This window comes from Rhinopithecus roxellana, chromosome 12 (assembly GCF_007565055.1).
Source record: "Rhinopithecus roxellana isolate Shanxi Qingling chromosome 12, ASM756505v1, whole genome shotgun sequence".
Taxonomy (NCBI): Eukaryota; Metazoa; Chordata; class Mammalia; order Primates; family Cercopithecidae; genus Rhinopithecus; species Rhinopithecus roxellana.
In genome coordinates this window covers 123064918-123079966 of record NC_044560.1, presented here as the reverse complement: position 1 = coordinate 123079966, position 15049 = coordinate 123064918, and the positions used below count along the sequence as shown (strand labels likewise).

The 15049-nt window shown below is 52.7% G+C and overlaps 1 protein-coding gene across 4 annotated transcripts; it reads left to right on the top strand.

Moving 5' to 3' along the window:
* Positions 1 to 3727: 3727 nt before the first annotated feature.
* On the top strand, positions 3728 to 13286 carry POMGNT1 (protein O-linked mannose N-acetylglucosaminyltransferase 1 (beta 1,2-)). Of its 4 annotated transcripts, XM_010363036.2 has the most exons (23): positions 3728 to 3856; positions 4318 to 4487; positions 5106 to 5220; positions 5341 to 5459; positions 6113 to 6178; positions 6269 to 6382; positions 7248 to 7365; positions 7558 to 7656; positions 7809 to 7936; positions 8284 to 8354; positions 8589 to 8664; positions 8839 to 8922; positions 9012 to 9053; positions 9269 to 9327; positions 9635 to 9707; positions 9789 to 9917; positions 10002 to 10127; positions 11436 to 11500; positions 11703 to 11747; positions 11980 to 12115; positions 12402 to 12485; positions 12612 to 12727; positions 12989 to 13286. In XM_010363036.2, exons 2-23 carry the CDS (start codon positions 4368 to 4370, stop codon positions 13248 to 13250), a joined length of 2247 nt encoding a protein of 748 aa, XP_010361338.1. In that variant the 5' UTR covers positions 3728 to 3856; positions 4318 to 4367; the 3' UTR covers positions 13251 to 13286. The 4 variants fall into 4 exon arrangements, with proteins under 4 accessions (XP_010361338.1, XP_010361336.1, XP_010361337.1 ...); XM_010363034.2 differs by having other exon boundaries at positions 12402 to 12511; positions 12612 to 13286; XM_030941816.1 differs by having other exon boundaries at positions 3734 to 3856; positions 4224 to 4487; positions 12402 to 12511; positions 12612 to 13286.
* Positions 13287 to 15049: the final 1763 nt, after the last annotated feature.

Below are 15049 nucleotides of genomic sequence, written 5' to 3'. Positions count from 1 at the left end.
ATGCCCAGCCACACTGCTTCTCAATTTTTAAACATTTGACTGCTGTTTATTATCGTATTCAGATAAATATGGATATATGGGTTTAACTCACACTCTGTAGTTCATTTCCCCCACTGGCACTATTTATTTCTCTCTCTTTTTTTTTTTTTTTTTTGTTGCCCAGGCTGGAGTGCAGTGGCACAATCTTGACTCACTGCAACCTCCCCTCCCAGGTTCAAGTGATTCTCCTGCTTCAGCCTCCTGAGTAGCTGGGATTATAGGCACGTGCCACCATGCCTGACTAATTTTTGTATTTTTAGCAGAGATTGTGGGGGGGGGGGGGGTTCACCATGTTGGTCAGGCTGGTCTTGAACTCTTGACCTCGTGATCTGCCTGCCTCGGCTTCCCAAAGTGCTGGGATTACAGGCGTGAGCCACTGCACCCGGCCTGGCACTATATATTTCTATCACTCTTTTTAGTTCATCTAATGGTTACCTTTGTAATTAATTTTTTTAAAATTATGTAGATAGAGTCTCGCTATGTTGCCAGGCTGGTCTTCAACTCCTGGCCTCAAGCAATTCTCCCACCTCAGCCTCCCAAAGTGCTGGGATTACAGGCATGAGCTACCATGCCTGGCCTACCTTTATAATTTTAAGTAACATCATTTTCCTTGGTACTTTTTGATCCATGGAAGTGTTTTAAGTTAGAGATAGAAAAAACCTTTGTCTTTTTTTGAGACAGAGTCCGGCTCTGTCACCTAGGCTGGAGTGCAGTGGTACCATCTTGACTCACTGCAACCTCTGCCTCCCAGGTTCAAGCCATTCTCCTGCCTCAGCCTCCTGAGTAGCTGGAATTACGGAATTACAGGCACCTGCCACAACACCCAGCTAATTCTTGTATTTTTAGTAGAGACGGGGTTTCACCATGTTGGGCAGGCAGGTTTCGAACTCCTCACCTCAGGTGATCCACCTGCCTTGGCCTCCCAAAGTGCTGGGATTACAGGCATGAGCCACTGAACCTGGCAACATTTGCCTTTAAAAAAATCACTCTGGATTTTGCAAGGAGAAAAGGATAGGAGGAGTAAAAATCTACAGTCAAGGAGACTGGTTGGAAAGCAAGAAACTGAAATGGCCTACACCAGGGGCTGATTGTGAGGCTGAAGAAGAATTAGACTAGAATGGAAGGCTCTTTAGGAGGTAAGACTGACGGGACTAGGTGACTGGTTACATTCATTTATAGTGGCATTCAATAAAAATTTGTTAAAAAATACAAATGAATGATTTCAACAAATGTTGTGGTGAGCTTACTATGTGCCAGTCTTTATGTATGGTGTAGAGAATACAATGGTGAGCAAAACATACTTGGACTGGTCACTGGAGACAGACAAGGAGTCAAGGGTGACTCCCAGCTGTTTGGCCTGGTGCAGTTCACTGCGGAGGGGAACCCACAAGAGATATAGGAGTGAAAGGAAATGATTCCAGAAGTTGTGCTGTTGCGTTAGAGGGGCCTGTGAGATGTCCTGCTGGACATCAGGCAGCCTGTAGCTCAGGAAAGAGGTTAGAACTGCCAATGTCAGTTTGGGCATCTAGACTGGTAACAGAGGTCATGAGAGAATGAGATCATCTATGAAGAGTCAGTTTGAGGAGAAAGGAGGGTCAGGAAGGAACCCTAAGGGGCATTTTTTAATTATTTAATTATTTAATTATTTTTATTTATTTATTTTTGAGACAGAGTCTTGCTCTGTCACCCAGGCTGGAGTGCAGTGGTGCGATCTCAACTGCAACTTCTGCCTCCTGGGTTCGAGTGATTCTCCTGCCTCAGCCTTCTGAGTAGCTAGGATTATAGGCGCCCATCATCACACCCAGCTGACTTTTGTATTTTTAGAAGAGACAGGTTTCGGCAGGCTGGTCTCAAACTCCTGACCTCAACTGACCAGCCCACCTCGGCCTCCCAAACTGCTGGGATTACAGGCGTGAGTCACGGTGACCAGCTGGGATATCTTTTTCAAATGCTAATAAAATGTGTTGGTTTTTCTTCTATTCTTATACATACTTACTAGGAAAAATCATCTATTTCTTTAACTCCTAAGACTAGTACTGTTAACATTTCATTTTGGGGGATATTACCCCACCATTCAGGAAGCAGATGGAATATGGAAAGCTCAAAAAAATCTAACTGGTCTTCTGGCTTCCTCTGTCTCCTTTCAACCCATTATCCACAAAAAAAGTAAAGGTTCTCTTAAAACATAAATTGGATTATATTGCTCCCCTGCCTAAAACTGTTCTATGGCTATCCACTTCAAACAAGCATTGGCCGGGCGCGGTGGCTCAAGCCTGTAATCCCAGCACTTTGGGAGGCCGAGACGGGCGGATCATGAGGTCAGGAGATCGAGACCATCCTGGCTAACCCGGTGAAACCCCGTCTCTACTAAAAAATTTTAAAAAATTAGCCGGGCGAGGTGGCGGGCGCCTGTAGTCCCAGCTACTCGGGAGGCTGAGGCAGGAGAATGGCAGGCTGAGGCAGGAGAATGGCGTAAACCCGGGAGGCGGAGCTTGCAGTGAGCTGAGATCCGGCCACTGCACTCCAGCCTGGGCGACAGAGCCAGACTCCGTCTCAAAAAAAAAAAAAAAAAAAAAAAAAGCATCAACATCACCTAGAAACTTCTTAGGAATGCAAAATCCCATCCTGCCCCAGACCACTGAATCTAAAACCCTAGGGATGGGGCCCAGCACCTCTGTTTTAAGAAGTTATCCAGGTGATTCTGATGCAAGCTAAAGTTTGAGAACCATTGTGTTAAGCTAAGTGCTTTGTATGTATGATATTATTTAAACCTGGCAACTCCTCTGTATTGTTGCCAGCAGAGTGCGGTGGTTAAGAGCGGAATCTGGAGCCAGGCTGAATTTCAATTCCACCTCTCCTAGCTTTGTGACATTGGGTCTTATTTCTTTATCTGTGACAGGGATAATAATAACGCCCATAGCTGCGGTGGTGGTTCACTGCCTGTAATCCCAGCACTTTGGGAGGCCAAGGCAGTCGGATCACTTGAAGTCAGAAGTTCGAGACCAGCCTGGCCAACATGGTGAAACCCTGGATCTACTAAAAATACAAAAAAAATGTGCCAGGCATGGTGGCGTGCACCTGTAGTCCCAGCTACTCAGGAGGCTGAGGCAGGAGAATCGCTTGAATCAGCAGGCGGAGGTTGCAGTGAGCCGAAATGGTGCCACTGCACTCCAGCCTGGGCGACAGAGCGAGACCCCGTCTCAATTAAAAAAATAAAGAAAGAAAGAAATAATGGTAATAGCGCCTACCTCATGGGGTTGTTGTGGAATTAAACATCATCAGTAAGGTGCTTAGAACAGTGGCAGAACCTGGATTTTAATCTCCCTTGGCCTCCAATGGCTGTGCATGCCCCAGGACCAGGTAACGGCCTCGTCCAGGAGGGGTATGGGGCGGGTGGTGTGTGTGCTGTGTCCAAGGGTTGCAGCCCCTCTGACCCTGGCGTGCCCTGTGATCTGGTCCAAGGTGCTAGGGCTCTGACTGGAGTCGGGTTTGCCATCAGCGGTGCTGGGGAGCGGGCTGCTCTCGTGCAGGCAGCAACGCCAGCCAGCCGGGTTGCGAAGCTGCCTAGCACGGTCTGAACATTCGCCTTAGTCGCTGGCTGCTGACACCCGACGACGCTGCCGCCGCCGCCCTAAGCACCGCCCGTCGCCCTCTCACCCCGCGGCGGCGGCGGCGGCGGCGGCGGCGGCGGAAGCGGGGGGGCGGGCCAGGCCGGGGCGGGGCCGCAAGCGGCATGGAGGAGGCGGAGGCCGCGGCGAGCCGGGCCGAACAGTGAGGGCCCGAGCGGGGCCCGAGCGGGGCCCAGGGCCCCTAAGCCGTGAGTGCCTCCGCGTGGGGGTCCGGAACGGGTAGCGCTGCCGGTGCAGGTCTCCTGAGCCCTCGGGCGGCTCCGGGCCCTGGGAGGAGAGAAGCTGGGGCAGATAGGATGGGACGAGGGTTGAAGACTGGGGCAGGAGAGGTCGCTCTTTGCCCACCACATGCTTGGGAAGGCCTGGAGCTTGGTCCTTGTAGGGGCTAATGAACTTTGAGCCGATTATTTGGCCTACACCCCTGGATAGCCTTGATTCAGAGAGTTACTCCAGTCTCAGGGAATTTCCAGGTGATCCAACCCCACTGAAGGGTTTCCTCCCAGCCCAGAGAAGTTGAGCCACTTTCCCCATGTCACACAGTATGGGTGCTTGCAGGGAAGAGTTGCTGGGAGGTCCTCCCTCGTCTCCCCAGAAGGCATCAGACTTTGGGAGGAGCATCGTACCCCATGTGGCCCTCTGGTCCCGTCAGATTCCTGAAGCCATGGGCTGGCCAGGACATTGGTGACCCGCCAATCCGGCATGGACGACTGGAAGCCCAGCCCCCTCATCAAGCCCTTTGGGGCTCGGAAGAAGCGGAGCTGGTACCTTACCTGGAAGTATAAACTGACAAACCAGCGGGCCCTGCGGAGATTCTGTCAGGTATAGAGATGTCCCAAACCGTCCCCAGCCAAGGGCTTCCTCCCAGCCTCCTCCCCACCTAAATCAGGCACTGGGACCCACATTGGCCAGCTCCAGTTGGAAAGGGGCAGCAGGTTCCTAGAGGGGAGACCTCTATGTGTCATGTCGGTATAGGTAATGGTTTGAACCCAAAGTTCTGGAATCGGAACCCAAGCACAACTTCTAAGCTTCTGACGGAAGCCTGAAGTCTGATCAGGATGGCTTTGCCCAGAGGCACACCCCTGTGAGGCAGTTAGGGCCAGGACCCAGGTCTGATCCCCAGCTTGGGTCCCTGGGCCTGGCTCCATCTCTAGAAACCAACAATGGAGGGGACCAAGGAAATCAAGGTCTCAAATAGAAGAATACAGGAGCACTGGGTAGGGAGGGCCCTAATGGAGGGGAAAGTGTCAGGGGAGGTTCCCTGGGGAAGGTGGCTGTGAAACTAGGCCCTGGTCAGGGGAGTAGAGCTAGGCAGACAGAGGAAGAGACAGGACCCAGGTTCTCTGGATGTCTTCACTGCAGCCAGGGCCCTCCTTTCAGAAAGACCCTCTAGGATCCAAAGGAGGGGCTCCTCTTAATCATCCCTACCCCTCCCCTCAGACAGGGGCCGTGGTTTTCCTGCTGGTGACTGTCATTGTCAATATCAAGTTGATCCTGGACACTCGGCGAGCCATCAGCGAAGCCAATGAAGACCCAGAGCCAGAGCAAGACTATGGTAGGGCCAGGCTAAGGATGGGATAGGGGGCCTTGGATCTCACAGCTGGAGTGGCAGGCAGACCCTAAGGGGTGAGACTCTGCTGGAGAGACTATCTCCATGACCTGTTGTACCCCACAGATGAGGTCCTAGGCCGCCTGGAGCCCCCACGGCACAGAGGCAGCGGTCCCCGGCGGGTCCTGGACGTAGAGGTGTATTCAAGTCGCAGCAAAGTATATGTGGCAGTGGATGGCACCACGGTCAGTGGGCCAGGGTCTGGTGTACAGTCACTCCATTCTGCTAGAGGGCATGGTCCTCTAGCGGCAGGGTGTACTGCCTAAGTGGGAACTGCAACTCTGCAATTTCTAGCTCTGTGACTTTGGAGTCCTCAATTCCTTATCTATAGACTGGGACTAATGATTTCTACTTGTCAGGATTCAATGAACAGTTTGTGAAGTTTCTTGTATGTAGTGGGATCTCAAAAGTAATCATTCATAATAGTAGGCAGTCAATTCATTGATTTATTTTATAACCATCCCCTGGTCCTTTCTTTGGCCTCAGCCTTGTGCTGGGCACTGGGGACCTGAAAGTAATCAGACCTGGCCCTACCTTGAGGGGTTCAGTGTGGTGAAGGATTGTGATACCTCCAGGATGAAGCATAGACAGCAAAGGCTCTAAGAGCCATGAAAGTCATGGAGGGGAGGGTTGTAAAAAGACATGATCTCTTCTGATGGGAGTGCTATAGAGGCTTTCTGGAAGAGGTGGCCTTCAAGCTGAGTTGGAAAAGAACTGTGTGAACAGAAGCATAGGCAGGAGGTGATGTTTCAAGCAACTGGTGTTTTAAGTACCCCTAAGACAGAGACACCTTGAATGCCAGAGTGAAAAGTTGGACTTTGTCTCTGCCACTGTGTAGGTGCTGGAGGATGAGGCCCGGGAGCAAGGCCGGGGCATCCATGTCATTGTCCTCAACCAGGCCACGGTGAGGTTCTAGGGGTGGGTGACCCAGAGGACTGGAGCTGGGCTCTTCTTGCTGATGACACCAACTCACCATAAGTGTATCCCCTGCCAGGGCCACGTGATGGCAAAACGTGTATTTGACACGTACTCACCTCATGAGGATGAGGCCATGGTGCTGTTCCTCAACATGGTAGCGCCCGGCCGAGTGCTCATCTGCACTGTCAAGGTCAGTTATTCTGTCCTGGCCCTGACCCCTACTCCCTAGCTCCAACCCTGCTCCTAGCCCCGGCTTCTCTGCCCCTCATATAACAGAGTGGGAAGATTCTCTGAAGGAAGGTCACTCAGGTTCCAGTCTTAGCCTTAACATTTTTATTAATTCAGCAAATAGTTATTGAGCAACAACTCTATGCTAGGTACTGCTCTGGGTGCTGAAGATACAATGGGAAACAAGACCTAGAGTCCCCACCCTCATGGAGCTTACATTCCAGCAGTGGGAGGTCAACAAAAAACAGCCAAGTAAATGTGGATAATGCTAGTAAATGATAACTTACATAAAGAAGAAAATAAAGCAGGGGATACAGAGTGATGTGGGGGAGGGGACATTTTAGAAAGGGAAGTCCCCTGCAAGGAGATGATATGTGAGCAGAAAGCTGGGGAATTGAGGAGTGAGCCAGGTGAGTATCTGGAGGAAGAGCATTCCCGGTGGAAAGAATGGCAAGTGCAAAGCCCCTAGAGTGGGAAGGTACACTGCATATTTGAGGAACAAAAAAGATGCCAGTCGAGGTGGAGCAGAATAAGGGAGGAGAGTAGGAGAGTGGTGGGAAAAGAAGGCAGAGAGTGGCGGAAGAGAGAGGTGCAGATCGTGTGGGTTTGTGGAAAAGACTTATTAGCTGGATGACCTTAGATGACTCAGAATCTCTCTAAGCCTTCAGTTATTATTTTTTATCTGTGAAAGAGAGAAACCATAGAAGGTTATTGCGATAATGTAATGAGCTGATTTAAGTAAAAGGTTGCTACATAGTTGGTGCTTTGTGAGGCCGGGTCTCCTGGAACCATGCCAGTCAGGCTAACTACCTTCTCTGGTCCCCCAGGACGAGGGCTCCTTCCACCTCAAGGACACAGCCAAGGCTCTGCTGAGGAGCCTGGGCAGCCAGGCTGGACCTGCCCTGGGCTGGAGGGACACATGGGCCTTCGTGGGACGAAAAGGAGGTGCCGGCACCAGAGGCCATCCACTCTGTAGTATCAAGGGCCTGGGAGGAGCAGAACCCCAGGAGATGGGGTGGGGTGGGGAACAAATAGGAACCAGTGGCAGTGGGTTGGATCAAAGTAGGCAGGGAGATGGGAAAAAGCCCCCAAACTGGTGTCTGGGCCCCCATGGCCCTCATTCCTGCCTCCTGCCAGGTCCTGTCCTCGGGGAGAAACATTCTAAGTCACCTGCTCTCTCCTCCTGGGGGGACCCAGTCCTGCTGAAGACAGATGTGCCGTTGAGCTCAGCAGAAGGTGGAGTTAGTAGAGCATGGATGGGGCAGGGCCTGGGCTGGGGGTGGGCATTTAGATCCTCTCTGTGGAGCTTTATTCCTTTGATTGTTTGCCTGGGGCTCTTCAAACCGTGCTGGCCCCATGCCTCCATGACAACCACATGCTTTTCTCAGAGGCAGAGTGCCACTGGGCAGACACAGAGCTGAACCGTCGCCGCCGGCGCTTCTGCAGCAAAGTTGAGGGCTATGGAAGTGTATGCAGCTGCAAGGACCCCACACCCATCGAGTTCAGCCCTGACCCGGTGAGTGAAGCCTTAGACAGTGAGGTTTGGACTCCTTCCCAGCTCAGCAAGGGGGCCCCAGGAATGATCTAGGTTGGGCTTTCCCTGCCTGAGCCTGGGAGACAACCAGGGGCAGGATTTACACTGCACTCTGAAAGACAGGGCTGGGGTGAAGGGGCAGGCCATGTGAGCAAAGCTCAGCGTTGGAGTTGGGCTGAGTGTGTGGAGAGCCCAGAACAGGGAAGATCCTCTGTCCCTTCCCTGTCTACTCCAGTCTGCACCTACCCTCACCTGAGAACTCTTCCCTAGGTGGGGATCCCAGTTTGAAGGGGGAATAAGGCAAGAGCTAAACGCTGTTTCTCCCACAGCTCCCAGACAACAAGGTCCTCAAGGTGCCTGTGGCTGTCATTGCTGGGAACCGACCCAATTACCTGTACAGGTGAGCCTGGGAATGGGCTATCCCCAGCACTGAACAGGAGGGTGCTTAGCAAGTGGGAGGGTACTCAGGTCATCTACCTCCAGGAGGAACTCTTGAGGTGGGCACAAAGGCAATAGATTCTAGACCCATTCACCTCTGTGGGTAAGCATGGGGAATCTCGGCCCAGCTGTAAACACAGGGGAGCCTGAGTTGGGGGGTGACGAAGAGACCCTAACCTGTCCCTGGGCTCCCCAGGATGCTGCGCTCTCTGCTTTCAGCCCAGGGGGTGTCTCCTCAGATGATAACAGTTTTCATCGACGGCTACTATGAGGTGAGCAGGGCTTAGGGGGTGCCTTGGGTGGAGCACAACACGGAGCAGCAGTGATTGCCAGAGACGGGCAAGGGGGACCGCCCAGGCAAGGGCTGTGAAATGTGAAGGCCTTAGATTGCAGAGGTGGGCAGGGGGAAAGTGACCTCACATGGTGAGCAGTGGCCATGCCCCCAGGAACCCATGGATGTGGTGGCACTGTTTGGTCTGAGGGGCATCCAGCATACTCCCATCAGCATCAAGAATGCCCGCGTGTCTCAGGTACTGCGTAGGCAAGGGGGGATGGGGCAGATGCCTGGCTCTGCCTTCTACCCTAAAGCTCATGTGCCCTATTCCCACCCCACTCCCAGCACTACAAGGCCAGCCTCACTGCCACTTTCAACCTGTTTCCGGTGAGTACTAAGGATACAACTCTTGGGCCTGGGAGGGGGAAACATTGGCATGAGGTCTGGGCCTGTTAATATGGCAAACTCTTCCCTTCACTGGGCCTCATCCTTCACATCTGGAAAATGGGGGTAATGCTGCCTGCAAGAATAGGGTTGGGGGCAAAGGAGATCACAGGATGGAGAGACCCCCTTGGGACCATGATGTCCCATTCCCCTTCCAGGAGGCCAAGTTTGCTGTGGTTCTGGAAGAGGACCTGGACATCGCTGTGGATTTTTTCAGGTGAGGGGAGTCTCTAGGTTTCAGGTGAGGTCCCTCGGTCTGCAGGGAAAGTCAGTGAGGTGTCCTAGAGAGCTTTCTGGAGGACATGAGCTCACAAGTGGGGGCAAAGCCTGGGTAAAGGTAGGATGGCAGGTGATGGGGCTGCTGTTGAAGGTAGAGTGGATGAATGGAGACAGTGGGGATTTGGGGGAAGGAGGTACTCCAGGAAGGAGGTGCTCCTGAGACCCAGCTCCAGCTCTTCCAGCATCTCTGTGTGACTAGGTTTATCCTTGCCCCTCCCTGAACTCTTTGACCCCACCTCTCTCAGTTTCCTGAGCCAATCCATCCACCTGCTGGAGGAGGATGACAGCCTGTACTGCATCTCTGCTTGGAATGACCAGGTAGGCTGGAATGTCCAGGGTTTAGCAGGCGAGTTTATGAGGCCTCAGCTAATACCTCCCACTATGGCCCCCTGTCCCCAGGGGTATGAACACACCGCTGAGGACCCAGCACTACTGTACCGTGTGGAGACCATGCCTGGTCTGGGCTGGGTGCTCAGGAGGTCCTTGTATAAGGAGGAGCTTGAGCCCAAGTGGCCCACACCGGAAAAGGTAACTGTCAGGGTAGGGTGAGGGGGCTGGAGTCCCCCACCAAGTGGAAACATCTTAACCTTCATCATGGTCCATGTCTGCCAGCTCTGGGATTGGGACATGTGGATGCGGATGCCTGAACAACGCCGGGGTCGAGAGTGCATCATCCCTGACGTTTCCCGATCCTACCACTTTGGCATCGTCGGCCTCAACATGAACGGCTACTTTCATGTGAGTGGGAGGCAGGGAGCAGGGCACAGTGTGGCATGACAGTCAAGAACAAGAACATGGACTCCGAAGCAACCTTAGCTCTGCTACTTGCTAGCCATGTAACCTTGGGGAAAGAGCTATCCTATTTTTCCTCAGTTTCTTTATCTGAAAAATGAGGATAAAGGGCTGGGCGCAGTGGCTCACACCTGTAATCCCAGCACTTTGGGAGGCCGAGGCAGGCGGATCACAAGATCAGAAGATCGAGACCATCCTGCCTAACATGGTGAAACCCCGACTACTGAAAATACAAAAAATTAGCCGGGCGTGGTGATGGGCACCTGTAGTCCCAGCTACTTGGGAGGCTGAGGCAGGAGAATGGCGTGAACCCGGGAGGCGAAGCTTGCAGTGAGCTGAGATCACACCATTGCACTCCAGCCTGGGTGACAGAGCAAGACTCTGTCTCGAAAAAAAAAAAATGATAAAATACTACTACCTCACTGGGTTACGATATTTTGAGGTTTAAATGAGTCAATATATGTAAAATGCTTTGAATTATAAACATATATAAGGGTCAGCTGGTATTATTTTTATTTTTACTATTCTTAGCACTAGACTATGGGTGTCTGGGGAGAGTATTTCTGCCTCTTAAGTACTCGTCCACCCCTGCAATCTCTGCCCTTTCCTGTTCTGGCAAGTGCTGGAGCCCATACTTTAGCCTGAGGAGAACAGGGAAGTCCCTAGGTACCCCCACCCCATCTGGCTGCATTCAGAGGACCATTCCCCAGTTACAGCAAGGGAGGCCTTGAACCAGCCCAGCCCAAAGGAATAGATAGCGTCCAACTTGGAACCTCCTAGAAGCCGGAGGCCCCTCAGAGGCTAATACAAGAGCCCCATTCCTCTCCCAGAGAGGGGCAGGCACTTCCCTCAGGTCACTCTCAGTACCAGAGTCAAAGTAGTTTTCTCCTTCCCAGCGCAGCCTGTCCCTTTGCCCAGCACCTCCTGCAGGGCCTGTTTCTGACATCTGTGGCTCTAGAACAGCAGGCCCAGGGAGAACTACAAGAGACAGGGACTACTAGTTCATGGGTCTGTAGTGCAGTAACGTGAGCTGCCGTGATAGCATGAGCTCTCCAGCAATGGTGGAGGCCAAATTAAACCTAGTAAGAGCTTGCTGTGGGTGCTGCAAAGAGGATGGAGAAGACAGGGGAAATTAGAGGGCTCTTTACAGGTCTAGGACTTCATTTGTGTGTCTAATAGATGTGTGGCTGGTCAGCAAGTGGGTGTGGGCCAGACAATGTGAGGTGCTGATTTTTACTCTCATACCCACTCCAGGAGGCCTACTTCAAGAAGCACAAGTTCAACACGGTTCCAGGTGTCCAGCTCAGGAATGTGGACAGGTTGGGGCTGGCAGCAGGGCAAGGGGTGGATATCTAGGAGATTTGGAGGCCAATCCCTGAAAGTCCCTTCCTATCCCGGGCCTGTGTGTTTACTCCAGCCCTGCTGCTACAGATTCCCATGTGACCCCTTGCCCTGCTCAGTGCTACCCCTGGGACCTGAGGGCCTGCCCACTCCCCTGACCCATTTCTCCCTCCTCTTCAGTCTGAAAAAAGAAGCTTATGAAGTGGAAGTTCACAGGCTACTCAGGTATGGCCTAAGACAATTGGGGTGTAGCAGGGAGCAAAGAGTCAAATACTGGGGATCTTGGCCCCATAATTTGCAGGGTTCTGTACAAAATGAAAATCAGGGCCCTTATCTCAAACATTATTAAGAACTTCAAGGTGGCAATAGCAGAGCATTCAACCAAGTACAGGGTCCTGTGGGACACACCCATGAAGTGGGCCCTATCTTGGCCATATTCTCCCACCCCCCACTGCAGTGAGGCTGAGGTTCTGGACCACAGCAAGAACCCTTGTGAAGACTCTTTCCTGCCAGACACAGAGGGCCACACCTACGTGGCCTTTATTCGAATGGAGAAAGATGATGACTTCACCACCTGGACCCAGCTTGCCAAGGTGCTCCAATACCATGCCCACCCTGGAGAACCCCTGCCCCTCACACATGTACTGCCCCAAGATCCAGGGAGCCTTTGCTCTGGAATCTTCAACCTCAGAACCTCCTCTTTATACTCTTAGAACCCCTCTTCCAACCTCCTTGTCCAAATTCATATTCCAAAAGATGCTATCTCTTGCAAATTGAGGTGGTTTCTGAGGAGGGGCAGGGGCTGAGCCAAAGGGTCTTCAGTGACCCCTCCCCACAGCTCTCTGACCCATGTCTCTGTCCCCATCCCACCCTCACCAGTGCCTCCATATCTGGGACCTGGATGTGCGTGGCAACCACCGGGGCCTATGGAGATTGTTTCGGAAGAAGAACCACTTCCTGGTGGTGGGGGTCCCGGCTTCCCCCTACTCGTGAGTGACTCTTTTCTGCCCTGGGAAACAGGAGGCCTAGTGAGATCCAGGGACATAGCTAATGGCTTCTTCCCTATACATCCTTGTATTATTTTCCCAGAGTGAAGAAGCCACCCTCAGTCACCCCAATTTTCTTGGAGCCACCCCCAAAGGAGGAGGGAGCCCCAGGAGCCGCAGAACAGACATGAGACCTCCTCCAGGAACCTGCGGGGCTGGGTACTGTGTACCCCCAGGCGGGCTAGCCCTTCCCTCCATCCTGTAGGATTTTGTAGATGCTGTTAGGGGCTGGGGCTACCTTGTTTTTAACATGAGACTTAATTACTAACTCCAAGGGGAGGGTTCCCCTGCTCCAACACCCTGTTCCTGAGTTAAAGGTCTATTTATTTACTTCCTTGTTGGAGAAGGGCAGGAGCGTACCTGGGAATCACTGCGATCCCTAGCAGCTCATCCTGCCCTTTGAATACCCTCACTTTCCAGGCCTGGCTCAGAATCTAACCTATTTATTGACTGTCCTGAGGGCCTTGAAAACAGGCCGAACCTGGAGGGCCTGGATTTCTTTTTGGGCTGGAATGCTGCCCTGAGGGTGGGGCTGGCTCTTACTCAGGAAACTGCTGTGCCCAACCCATGGACAGGCCCAACTGGGGCCCACATGCTGACACAGACTCACTCAGACACCCTTAGACACTGGACCAGGCCTCCTCTCAGCATCCTCTTTGTCCAGATTCCCAAAGCTGGATGAGTTGGTCATTGATTAAAAAAGGAGAAGCCCTCTGGGGATGTGTCTTGTGATTGTGATTTTGTGGGTCAGGGGGGTGCTGGAGGGAAGTGGTGGAGAGAATACTTGTGTTGGATGGTGAGTTTTCCTTACGGTCCACCACAGAGTTTATCTTCCGTTTGGAGCCATTTGGCCACCAGGGGATGCCAAACTCCAAGGTTTTTCCCCAATTCTACGCTAGGACAGCCTGACTTTAGCCCCGCCCTACTTGAGGCTTGGAGCAGCCACCCCACCTCTTCCCCACCGTTTAACCACCAGCCTGGTTCCTGCTTATCTTGCCTGGGCCAGGCACCTGCCCCAGAGATGGAGCAGGAGAGAACAAAAAGGGATACTTGGGAGTTGCAAGAGGAAATGGGAGAGCAGGTGTGCATAGTTGGGGTGGGAAGGAAGTGGATGGGACAGGACTGGGCAGGCATCATTCAAGAGACGGACTAGGGTGCAGACAGAGATGTAGGAGCAAGGGTGTCTATGACCCTTAGAGCACTTTGCCATTCAGAATTCTCTATCCGGGCATTTTTGTGAAGAAATGGGTCATGGTCTTCATTAGATTCTCACATAGCCAGTAACCCAAAGAGGTTAGGAAGATCCAAGTTAGTCATAGAGGCACCAGAAAATGGATGGGATTGTCCAGAGGCAGTGAATGAGAAAGCCCACGGCAGGGAAAAGGACATTTAAGGGGTCTGTGAAGGGCCTAATGTCAGGAGGGTGAGTGTAGACCACCTCTTCAGAAAGGGTCTGCCTGCCTCTGTACAAGTACAGTACTCCAGCTGGAACTCCAGCCCTCCTGCCTGCTCTCTGCCCTGCCTCTTTCACAGGTGCCTGGAGTCCGGCTTGGCGACAGCATGGGTGGTGTGTGGCTTGGACATATCTCGCCACCCTGACGCCTTCGTTGTTTGCTGGAGCTGGAGATAGTGCTTGAGGTGGCACAGCAGCCAGGTTGAGCAGCAATTAGCCCATGATGAGGTGGAGGCCCGCCCTGGGCAAACAAATCCTGTGCAGCCTCCACACAGGCACCTGGTGGAGGGGAAGTGTGTGAGAGGCACAGTTTGGTGGTGAAGGGTAAGGCAGGCTAGCTCCTCTCCCTGTCCCGCACCCTGGCAGGCTCCTGGTCTGCCCCTCACAGACCAGCTCTAAGGCACTGGTTCTGGCCAGGTCCGTCTTCCTTTCTGGGCTCAGCAAAAGGGTGGTGGTTCTGGGCTGTCCTGGAAAAGCTCAGGAAGAAGTTACAGGGTTCAAAGGGAAACAAGGAGGGGGACTGGTTTGTCAGGCTGGGCTTTGCTTGGTAGCAGACACTGTACCCTCTCACCATAGCCTCCCTCAGGCCTCTCACTCCTGGCTCAACAGTGATCAGGTCTATATCAGAGACATTCTGGCCAGTTGCCGCTTCAAGTGGAACTAGTACCATATCAGCCAGGACTACACCAGGTGCTGCAGTTCTGGACCCAAATCTAGGCTGAGTTCTTCATGGAATCCTGTGGGACTGGGGCAAGTCGCTTGGCCTTTCCTAGCCTCAGTTTCCTACCTGGAGCATAAGGATGGTTAGGGCTAAAGAAGAGATGAGGTGGTTCACGCCTGTAATCCCAGCACTTTGGGAGGCCGAGGCAGGTGGATCACCTGAGGTCAGGAGTTCGAGACCAGCCTGGCCAACATGGTGAAACCCCGTATCTACTAAAATTACAAAAAATTAGGCATGGTGGCGGGTGCCTGTAATCCCAGCTACTCAGGAGGCTGAGGCAGGAGAACTGCTTGAACCCGGAGGCGGA